Consider the following 12,096-nt stretch of genomic DNA (forward strand, 5'->3'; position numbering starts at 1 on the left):
AGCCTTCCTTTGTCATCAATCTATGAAAATCTTAATTAGCAGATGTGCCTAGAGGTCAAAACTGGGTACAGTCTGATACAAGAGATGCTGGATTTTTTCACATGTACAGTATATATAGCAGTATGGGCTGCAAAAGTCAATGGTACATTATTTAGGAACATGCAGTCCCTTGCCAGCCCCCACTGCACCCAGTTGGCACACATAAATTTTGGACCCACCAGGACCTGGGGAGAGCTATCAGCTACCTACGATCACTCTTTTACAAAAGGGGTTGGGGGAATAATCCTTCCTTATCTCATCAAGAAGGGAGCTCCTCTTTTAAGCTCATTTGGACAAATGTTCAGCAGTTCAGAGGTAAACAGGAGCCGACATGCACAAGGGTAACCACCACCAGTTCTGCACTAGGCTTCTGCTTATGCAATGCAGCGTAGCTATAACACAGCACAAATTTGCCTCTGAACAGTTTCAGCAAAAATAAATTTTCCAGAAAGTGGTCTTTGTTCATTTTTTTTAATGATAAACAAGCTAAACACAATATTATTATTGTGCCACAGCATTCTAGTAAATATGAAGAAAGACATATTGGTTTATTGCATTCAGAGATGCTCTTAGTCATTAGTCACTAAATTTCCTACAAATCAATGAGAAGAAAAAGTAAGCAAGAAAATAACAATTTGTAACAAAAACAATTAAGGCAGCACAGCAACAAAATAATCTACAAAATAAACGTATTTGAAAGCAGCCATTAAAAAGAAAGAAATGGAATTGCTTATGCGGTGGCAGTTGAAAACTGATGCACCAGACAGTATAGCTTTTGTGAAAAGAACTGTTCTATACTATTACAGGGATGAACTTGGACGACCCTGGAACCCTATTATCAAGCACCATGGAGGACTAATAGCACTGACCACAGCCAGGCAACATACAGCCAAGCTCTGTGCAAGTTTGTGCACTGCAGTTTGCCAAAGTCTCTTTATGCTATTTCAGCCCCTGGGCACTCAGGCAGAAGCTATTCATCTTGCTCAACTGTCCTATATTTTAGCTAAATTTCTGCAATTCTGCAATTATAGGGTTTTTTTCCACTTAGTGAAGCAGTTTTTCAAAGGGTATGTTTTGTACTTGTATTAAGCATACCGAAAAACTGGGGATATTCTACTCACATTCTTCACCTCTGCCTTGTGTAGGTGAAACACCAGTTAATACTTTAATTCTGTAAATGCTTATGCATGTGCGTAAGGATTTATGATGTGCATAAGGATCAGTACTCACCAAGGTTAAAAAAAAAAAAAAAAAATGAATTGTGGCTCTGTACTTGAGCAGCACTAATAGAAATAAATGCTACAATTGAAAGTACCCCAACACAGGTTATTCAGAATCAGGAACCACCTTAGTAAACTATTTTTTTTTATTTCTACGTTAATTTTATCTATAAAGATCTGTGCTTGAAACTGTAGTTTCTGTACAGTTCTCTGTAGTTTCTGCTACAGCCAGGCTCCTTTCTCCTACTGCTTTTACTGTGTATTCTCCTTATCCCAGTGTGAATAAGGTCCAACTTACCTATCGTGAATATAATTTTTTCCTGCTCTTTTGTCTTCAGCAGACAACTTAGACAGCAGCTTGAGGAACAAGCTGGCTTTCACTTATAGCAATATATAAAAATATTTCTGCAGTATGTAGAAATGCAATAGCTTATAATAACATAAATAGCATGAAATATTACGAGCTGATACTGTAAGCAACCCTAAAACCACTGAAGAATCTGAGTAGCTAGAGAACATTTTAAAAACAAGACATTTTTCTGGATCCTTACAACAAATTCAGTGAAAACAACTGTGCCAGACTGACACCATACTGCTTCTCTAAAAAAGACATATAAGCAAGTTCTAAGCTTTTGAACAACCTACTTTTACTTTGCTCCTACTGGGAAAAGACACATTCATAGAATCATAGAATTGCCCAGGCCGGAAGGGCCCTCCAAAGGTCATCTAGTTCGACCTCCCCGCAGTCAGCAGGGACACCCCCAACTAGACCAGGTTGCCCAGGGCCTCGTCGAGCCTCACCTTGAATATCTCCAGGGATGGGGCCTCAACCACCTCCCTGGGCAACCTGTTCCAGTGCTCCACCACCCTCACAGTGAAGAACCCCCTCCTAATCTCCAGTCTAAATCCGCGCCCCTCCAGCTTGAAGCCATTTCCCCCCGTCCTGTCACTGCAGGCCTTTCTAAACAGGTTCTCCCCAGCCTTCCTGTAGGGTCCTTTCAGGTACTGGAAGGCTGCTATTAGGTCTCCCCGGAGCCTCCTCTTCTCCAGGCTGAACAACCCCAGCTCCCTCAGCCTGTCCTCGTAGCAGAGGTGCTCCATCCCCCTGATCATCCTTGTGGCCCTCCTCTGGACCCGCTCCATCAGGTCCATGTCCTTCTTATATTGAAGGTGCTAACCCATCAGTTTCAAACTCATTGGTTCAGCGATGCCAAACTCCGCATCCCAGCAGCCACCCGAAACAATAAAACCCAGGATTCAAGATGCAAGCACTGCTGTCTACCTTACCTTGTTCAACAAAGTTTGTTGACTTGCCACCATGGGATCATACTGCATTGGATCCACGCAGCTGGGCTGTGCTTCTTGCGTGCACTGGTACATGGAGACAGCGCCCGCATAGCATGTCTGAGGGCTCAGCATAACCTGCTCGGAGTTCATCCCACCACACTCATGATTTTCAGGGACTTGATGCAAACAGCTGAGAAAATCCTCCAGGTTGGAAGAAGCAGAATAGTTCGATCTGTCAAAACCTGCGACGGGGAAATCCGCTGGGGCGAAATTCGAAAGCTGGGGCACGGGGGCTGCGGGCTGCTTGTAAGGAATAAACTCTTGCCTACAGGCGTAAGGGGAAGTGTTTGCTTCTGATTTGTAGGAGAACTCAGGCGCCGTGGTGTGCATGCCAGGGAACACAAACTGCTGGGGCTGCTGCTGCTGCTGTGAGCAGCTAAGAGGCACGCCGGTGCCAGAGCTCCAATTTGTGAACATCCCATTGACTTGCATGTGTTTCATCTTTTGACAGAGCTGCTGCTGCTGCTGTTGTTGTTGTTGCTGCTGTTGTTGCTGCTCCACAAGCTGTTTCTGGTGCTGATGAAGCTGATGTGGATCTAACTCTTGCTGTACCAAGCAACCTTCATTCTGGACCAGGGGCTGCTGCTGGTTACAGCCTGAGTATAATAAGTCAGACTTATTTAAGGAATCCTGAACATAAGTCAGGATTTCATCAGTTATGTCGATGTCCCCAATATCATCCACACCAGATAATTCAGTTTTAAAAAACTCCTCATCCTGCTGAATACACTTTAGATCCTCAAAGTCAATTCCCAGATTTTTCATGATGCTGTACAAGTCACCGGTTTTGTTCTCCAGGAAGAGCGCTGCACTGTCCTCAGGGAGGGGAAGAGTGCTGTCCTGGGAACACTCTATCAGCTCCTGTTTGAGAACGCTGTGATTTCCAGCAGGTAGGAGACTATCAGTCCAGCCACCACTCACACCACCGCCCAGCTCATCCCTGCTGTCTGCAAAGAGGTTCCGCTCAAAGGACAGTTTGTGCGGTGCCGGGGGGCAGAGGTACACAGACTCATCTTGCCTCAGCATCACACCTAGGAGGGAGTTTGGATCCACGGAATCGTTGTGCAGGGTTGTTTTGGGGCCTTTTCCCGTCGTGCTTTTATTCCTCTGCTGAGAGGGATCCAAAAGGCTCGACATAGGGAAAGACACCTCGTATAACACAGCCTCACCAGTGGCAAACATGAAGGGCAACTTCATGTTACGCTTCCGTAGATGTTCTGCCCCTTCCTCATCTCTGAAAATAAATTGTATATATATATATATATTATAGTTAAAAAAAAAAATATCACAGAATCTTCTAGGTTGGAAGGGACCTCAAAGATCATCTTGTCCAACCATCAACCTAACTGACAAAAATAGACACCCGCACAACAAACAAGAAGCATCACCATCACTAAACCATACCTCCCAGCACTACATCAACCCGTCTTTTGAACACCTCCAGGGATGGTGCCTCAACCACCTCCCTGGGCAGCCCATTCCAATGGCTGAGAACCCTTTCAGTGAAAAATTTTTTCCTAATGTCCAGCCTGAACCTCCCCTGGCGTAACTTGAGGCCATTTCCTCTCGTCCTGTTGCCTGTGACTTGGGAGAAGAGACCGACCCCCATCTCTCTACATATATATATATAGCATGATACTGCAGTACTAAACAGTTACTGTAATCTTTTTGTCCCCTGGAATTAATATCTAAAAAATGAACTATTCTATTTGTAGGCATTTTTCAAATTCCCAGCTATTCCAGCTCAACTTGGTTGAGCTAAACCGAGAGGCAGATTACGAAATAAGGAGCTTATGACTGTAATACCACCTTTACATATTACATTTGTAATTAAATCTAGATAGCATACACCAGTTTCTGTGCACTATGAGCTGAAATGAAAATAAGTGGGCTTTGTTCCATGCATTATGTTTTTCTTGGCATAGAAAGTAAATGAATACTTCAATACATCAGTATCTCTTTTTTTACAGAGATATCTCTACTCCATTTTACAGACTCCTCCACAAAAACCTGCATTATAATGCTGAATTCCATATTATGTAGAATTTAGTTCAGCACCTTAACGACTTAATTGCTTTATGTTACCTGTTGTTTCTTCTACACAACTGCAGTTGGATTTCTTAATTTTTACTAAAGGGGATGCTGAACTAAAAATAGGTTGGATAGAACAACTTGGTGCTAGTAGCACTGCTCTTATTCCTTATATGAAATTAAAACGTCTGAAGTTTTACACATACAGGACTATGCCACATCAGTACTGAAAGATCAGAATTCTTTCCAATGGTTGTTCATGAATCGAAAGACCTTTTATTTTTGGAGTTCAGAATTTAAAGGGGATATATTTAAAAATAAAGAATTCTTTTCTGAATATAAGCAAGCTCAAAAGTTTTTTGGTTTTTGATGCACACTGCTTTATGTACTGACAACTTACGTGAGAGGTCTTTGCGTGGCGATGATGTAATCCGGTCTTCCATTTTTGTAGACAAGACGAGCGTTTGCCTGTACCCAGGCCCATCGATTTTCTTTGGTTAGAAGCCTAAATACAGTCATTCCACTCTCACCTGTCTTCATCACTAGAGTTAAAGAGTGAGCATATTGTTTACCGTCCAGTGAACAAGAACAGGCATATCCAGCATGTCATGAAAATAATCCCATTTGTACGGCAATTTTACAAATCTCATGTCCTCAATCACTCATTTCTGTGTGGCACTAAAGTATTCCCAGTGAAACAGGGTGATCAGAGATCAATTTCTGTTAAAAATCTTACAAAAGATTTATCAAAAGATTTTTATCAAAAGGAAATTCTTCATTTAACTTCCTAACAGGAAAGCTATCTTTGAAACAGTCCCTTTGCCCAAAGGAAGTTATAGAAATAGCAGAAGTTGGTTTGAGCAGAGAAGGAAGTGAGAAGAGCAAGATGGGACAGAAACTAGAATATATAACCTAAAAGGGTCTAGATAGGAATATTAAATATTTCTTCATCCAGTATAACTTTTTATAGGGAAGGAAAAATCAGATGAAATGAATAGCATTTTGTTAACTACCACTTTTTTTTTTTTTTTTAGGAGTACTTCACAGCATTTTTTCAGTATGAATGTAATCCATGCTTTGATTTTTCAGTCTTTATTAGGAAATAAAGCTTACTTCGGACATGATTTTCAGCACAATAAAGCATATCAGCTGCATGAATAAACTGGTATCCTGTTCCTCTCATACACAGCTCTGCTTCGGTGTATCCCAGGACAATCTTTCCTCTGGAAAGTAAAAACAAAAAATTGCAACACCACTGATCAACCAACTCACAGAACAAACGCCAAGCAACTTAATTATGGCTAGAACATTTCAGACGTAAATGCTAACTACGCTTTGTTGCAATATCAACTGTATGTGGAAGCATAACAGTCCTAATAAAAAAATACAGTCAACAAATCCTAAAATTTTTACTAGTCCCCCAAGTTACCTTCAGTGACTAGTAACAGGTTCACAAAATTATTAGGCCATTAAAAAAAGGAGAGTGTGTCTAGAGCTTGGCTGGACTCTTAATTCCATACTTTTGGAAGAGAGAAAAGAGGCCAGAAGCTTTTCTTTTGACAAAGAGGCATCTTAATTGGGCTTCTTGCTATGTTGATGCATAGTTACGTTATGGTATCTAGTAATGGAATAGCGTTTCCAGTTCTTAGAGGGGGAAAAGAATGGTTTGGAAATGGGTAAAAGTCATGTTTTTGGAGTTAATAATATTTCTATTGTACTTTAAAACTATTTGAACTGAAGGAAAAATATGCATGTAAACCAAAAATGAAACACTTGTTCTATCAGTTCCAAAACCAAATTACATATAGATTTAAACATTAAACTCTTTTTCTTCCCTAATTCATTAGTATTCTGTCTTTTAGGGGATATTCTGTCTTTTGGGGAATTTGGGTTGGGGTTCTTTGTGGGGGGGTTTTTTGAGGGGGGGGAAGGCAGTGAGGGAGGGTGGTGGTGGTTGTTTTGCTTTATAAATGATTGAGAGTCAGAAAGCAATATGCTCTTTCAAGGAAGTGCACTATGACAATCCCATTTCAATTTTTCTCTTTCAGCAGGGCTGAAGACAAAATTCCCAACAGTTCCTAAACAATCATCAATATTGACTGAAACAGTAGGCAGCTTAATATTTCAAACACATATTTGACACCTGTCTCATCAGCAAATTATGAGAGTATTATGCAGAATAATATGCACCTACTTTGCATCACAGCCAGTAGGTGTGAAATCCAGTTTGTGTTTTGTTCTGAAGATGAAGTTTTTGGTTCGTATCTCGAGGATAGATGGTGGCTGCAGGGGAGTAGCTACTGCAAAGAGAGCGAGCTGAGGGGAGAGAGGAGCACCATCCTTCCCTTTCTTGTTTTGTCCGTGGAGAAACTTTAATCGTCCTTGAAAATTCATAGCCTTAGGATAAGGAAAAAAGTAAATGTTATACGTTGGAGATATTTAAGAGTAAGATATTTCTGTTATGATGTAAAAATATGTATTTTTTTAAGACCAATCAGATTCAGGCATTGTAACACAGCATGCACAGAAGTTAGCTAATAAGTACAAAATACAGTTCTTATATCCCTGAGCATATCACTTTGAGATATAGTAATAAACTCTCAGGAAAAAGAACTAATGGAATGGTTGTTTTGTTAAAAAAAAAAAAAAATCAAACCCAAACATGTAATAGCAAATGCCAACTGGATCTTCTCATAGTCTAATGAACGTGGCATTATACATGTATATACATATATACATTCTGTATACAATTAACATAAGATTATTTCTCTTGCATTTCTGTCAGTCATTAGTACAAAGTATGCAAATATGTACGACTGTAAAATCGTACATAATTCTATTTTTAAGAAGTCACCTAGAGGGTGATAAACTTGTATTTCCTTTTATAATCGACAATACTGACAAACAAACAAAAAATGTATTAAAAGAGCGAACACAGACTTTCCCAAGGAAAAGGAAAACTATGGTTCTGTTCATTACTATGCCTCGTGCATCTCAAGACAACCAACAGAAAATAATCTTTGTAACACTTCTATCATCTGCAAATCACACAGCACTTTACAAAGGCAGATGCTTATTCACATTTCACTGAGGAAACTGAGCCACGAGAAATGAGAGAACTTGCACCTGGTTGTAACAACATGTTGAAGGGGGCACATTCAGTGTCAGCAACTGAAACATACTGGTTCAAGCAGCTCTGACATCTATGGAGACTTATCAAATAAAGTAAGATGCTGTACATATTGTAAGGATAATGTAGATTTCCAGTTTACAAGCGTCCATGGAAGTTTTTACATAACTCCATACTCACCAGGAACCCAGATGAATTATCCAGGAGGCATCGTAACCTGCAGATGAAATTCCTTTCCATAAAGGAAGAGTTCTCCGGAGGAAGTTGGTCTGGGTTATAATAGGTTGCTGGCTGTGAAAAGCCATTATCTCCTACAGGAAAGGATTATTTATAAGGATTATTTTTAGAAGAACACCTAGCAAAGGCTATCTATAACAAATCATCTTCCGTCTCATAAACAAAGGGTTAGGTCATGACCTGAGCAACAACAATGTAAACTGGAAATATCCTCAGAACCTAATACTGATTATAATCCTAGGTGAGGTATCACTACTTCTGATGTGAGAACCTTTACAAGCTATGGTATTTAAAAACTGCAATTTCTATTTTTTTTAAGTGGTGGGGGTTTTGTTGTTTTGGTTTGAGGTTTTTTTTTTTTTGTTTGTGGTTGTTGTGTTTTGGGTTTTTTTTAATTTATTCATTATGTTTGTCAACAATCCAGATTCTGACTCAGCTGTAGAGAGCAGAGTGCTCAGCTGAGAGCACCCCCACATTTCTGCAAAATTGGCAGGATCTGCAAAAGGCACAGTAACTGAGTCAGTCAAAAACTCAGTAGATGGTATCAAATCATGAAACTGTTACTTTCCAGATAGCCAGGTGAAAGCTGTAGCAATAAATAAAAAGAAGGGAACCACCACAATAAATCAATGTGAGTATTTCTCTAATGGAGGCAAAAAACCCCTACTAAATAGTGAAAATATTTCTGGGCTGTGCTGATCAAAAAACCACCATATTTGCTTCTCCAGAGGAACCTGCAGCACTTGGGATTTTTAAAAAAAAGACCCAAAACCATGATTGACAACTAGGATAACAACCTGATGTTCTTCTGCAACTTCAGGACAAGTATTTGCTGCTAAGTGGCATTTAGAAAACAGACTTAAACATTTGGAATATAAAGTAAAAACAGAAGGTAAATCTATAAACTTCTGATAGAATACATATGTTCTGCATGAGACTACATAGAAAGAGATACCAGAGCATGGCTACTCAGAGAAAATTTAGCAAAGTGATCTTGTTTGTAATACATTCAAAAAAATTTACAAACTGGTCATTCCCAAGAATTCATACACACAGAAAATTAGGAAAAAGCAATGTAAAATGCTATTCAAAGTGTTAAATACTCTGTAATTTAAGAAGTAGTCCATACACTCCGAGAGAACTGACCAAAAGCCAGTTCAGTTTAATCTATTAATTCAAGGGACTAGAGTCAAATAAGACTGCTGACGGCTCAACCAAGAGGCCTTGCAACATAAGGCCATAGAAATCCAACAAGAATTCTGAGTAATCCAGCTTTTCAGACAAAAACAGGAGATACCTTTTTTCTTAAAACATATCTATATGATATATCTAAATACCTACTTAATGCTAGCTGAATGTATAAAAAAGGAAATGGATTAAATTAGCAGAAATGGAGAGGATCCTTATGACCACAGCTTTATCCTTATAAATCTCCATTCAGTTTAAAAATGCTCAGCCTCTAAACATTTTACACTACTTGAGGCCCAAAAATAATTAGCAGCTTTTAGTAAGCTAGGAACACAAGATCTAAACCAAACGACTTTCTGTAATCCTGCTCAGCACTTCCCGTCATTCAGTCAAATCTGATGCCAAGTCAACCTGGCATCGTACTTTTCAAACACAACCTTATGTAAATTCATATGCACTTGCTTAAGTGCTATAGAACAGCATTTCACTCTAAAGCAAACAGTAAGCCACCACATAAAAACCTGATTTCTGAGCGCCAGCAGCTGTTTGCTAAACCAAATTGAAACATTAACTAGTTCTGTAGCATGTTTTCAGCTGGATTGTGCAGATTGATCCATAGATGATATAACAATGTTGACCATTAAATGAAAAACTGAAATATCCTGAGCTGTGAGCCAAACAAGTAAATAATATTTGTTGTTTCTTTATTTCTCTAACAAATTATGGCATTTTCCCTACCATAAAATATCAAATGGGAAACTGTTAGAGTTTTAAATCAAGCTGCTTTATGAATGAGAGATTTATTTAAAAAATAATATGGACTTTTTATGGATTAAAAAAAATTTATCTATAACCAAGTAACTTAGAGTAACATACAGCTTTACCTACATATTTTAACAACTGTTATGCAAAATGGAGCATTACAGCTGTCACCATTATCACGCAGGCATACGCTTCCCATATTACTCGTAATTATCTGTACCAACACACCCCTGGACCGATGCGTAAGCACCATGTTTCTCAATATAGCAGGTCCCTTAGGCATCAGGAGGTAACACGTGACAATCTGATGCTCTAACAAGCACACTATTGGTCGTCTTAAAGGATCATCTATTTAATCTTTTATTCCTCTTCCTTTTTCACTCCCAAGAGAAGTACTACTCTGTGCGGCAGTCTGCGTGTAACAGTGACAGATGTGGAAGAGTAAAATTCTTCCACGACAGGGAAGAATATATGGAATAATTCCATATATTAACACTGTAAGGAGCTCATTCTTAGTCATGGAATGGATCTACCAGCCTGAAGAGCTTAAAGAAGCTGTCATTCCCAACTGTCTGCTGCCCTTCCTAAGCTAATACATCTGGGGGCGTGATCTGTAACCAGGAGTAGCAGATGTAAAAGAGAGATCATTACTTCAGAGAAATCACTTCCTCATTCAAACAGCGATTAAAGACAAGCTGTATAATTGAGAGCAACCACCAAAAAAAAAATTTAAAAAAAAAATAATCAAACTTCCTTGTTTCTTATGTCACCAAAAGAAACGGTCCACTTCTGACTGCCCTGTTTGCAACACACCAGTGCAGGGGGATTACCTGCTTTGCTATTTACCACAGGACTACTGATTATCAACACGTGGGAGACATTCAGACACGTACGCTCCAAATTAAAGTCTACCAATTTAAAGCAAAATTAGTATTTTAATGGTGCTGTGATACGAATAGCAGTGCTTATTTAACGTGCAAAAAAACAGTAATTCCCACTGTTGGTTAAACATATCAGTAAAACTCAAGTAAGTTTAAAAGCTGCTATTTCTTCCTTTGTTCATGCAAAAGAATCTAAACTTTTTTACATACAGAAATTAAAAAAAAAGAACTAATCAGATAGGCAAACACATCAGTTGGCTGCACTCTCACCTTGCACACCTGGTCCAGAATCTGCAGGCTGGGCAGGATTTAATGCCCAGTGTAGCTGTCGTTGAAACTCAGGTCTGTCTTCTGTGTGAATCAGTTCAAACACACTCTGGTGGATAATATCAGACTACGTACAAAAAGGAAAAAGGTGGGAAATAACTAATCAGACAGGCAAACACGTCAGTTGGCTGCACTCTCACCTTGCACGCCTGGTCCGGAATCTGCAGGCTGGGCAGGATTTAATGCCCAGTGTAGCTGTCGTTGAAACTCAGGTCTGTCTTCTGTGTGAATCAGTTCTTAATGGTGCTGTGCTACGAATATTTAAAGTGCAAAAAAACAGTAATTGCCACTGTTGGTTAAACATATCAATAAAACTCAAGTAAGTTTAAAAGTTGTTATTTCTTCCTTTATTCATGCAAAATAATCTAAACTTTTTTACATACAGAAATTAAAAAAAAAATAACTAATCAGACAGGCAAACACGTCAGTTGGCTGCACTCTCACCTTGCACGCCTGGTCCGGAATCTGCAGGCTGGGCAGGATTTAATGCCCAGTGTAGCTGTCGTTGAAACTCAGGTCTGTCTTCTGTGTGAATCAGTTCAAACACACTCTGGTGGATAATATCAGACTACGTACAAAAAGGAAAAAGGTGGGAATAAGAAACTTATATATCAATATGATACAAGTTGTCTGGTTGAGAACACTGGATGTTGTATGGATACAGCAAAAGCAAGCCCAAGAAAGTTATCCACATGTGATCTGCACTATAAATTGTAAATAAAAAAATACTTGTTTTGAAATAAAGGAAGTATGAGTGAAAGAACACTAAAATTCTAAAAATACTAAAATCGCTGTTGATGCTTAGAATTCTAAGGCATATGGAGTTAATTTTGTATGAAAGGTTTCTATTAAAATAATTACCTTCCCATTGAATTACGCCTCACTCAGCATCATAAACTGGGTAACACCACAGTATAAATTTCAAACAGTTGTT

The 12,096-nt window shown here is 39.1% G+C and overlaps 1 protein-coding gene across 1 annotated transcript in view; it reads right to left on the bottom strand.

Moving 5' to 3' along the window:
* The window catches only part of AHR (aryl hydrocarbon receptor), a 62,345-nt gene that overhangs the window by 3,493 nt on the left and 46,756 nt on the right, over positions 1 to 12,096 (bottom strand). The window contains exons 5-10 of the mRNA XM_014937792.1: positions 11,607 to 11,730; positions 7,948 to 8,078; positions 6,832 to 7,034; positions 5,751 to 5,860; positions 5,038 to 5,179; positions 2,547 to 3,840 (exon numbers count right to left, since the gene is read on the bottom strand). Coding sequence (XP_014793278.1) covers positions 2,547 to 3,840; positions 5,038 to 5,179; positions 5,751 to 5,860; positions 6,832 to 7,034; positions 7,948 to 8,078; positions 11,607 to 11,730 — 2,004 coding nt within the window. The remainder of the gene's footprint in view (positions 1 to 2,546; positions 3,841 to 5,037; positions 5,180 to 5,750; positions 5,861 to 6,831; positions 7,035 to 7,947; positions 8,079 to 11,606; positions 11,731 to 12,096) is intronic.

The sequence above is a fragment of the Calidris pugnax genome, unplaced genomic scaffold, assembly GCF_001431845.1.
Source record: "Calidris pugnax isolate Ruff unplaced genomic scaffold, ASM143184v1 scaffold11, whole genome shotgun sequence".
Classification (NCBI taxonomy): Eukaryota; Metazoa; Chordata; class Aves; order Charadriiformes; family Scolopacidae; genus Calidris; species Calidris pugnax.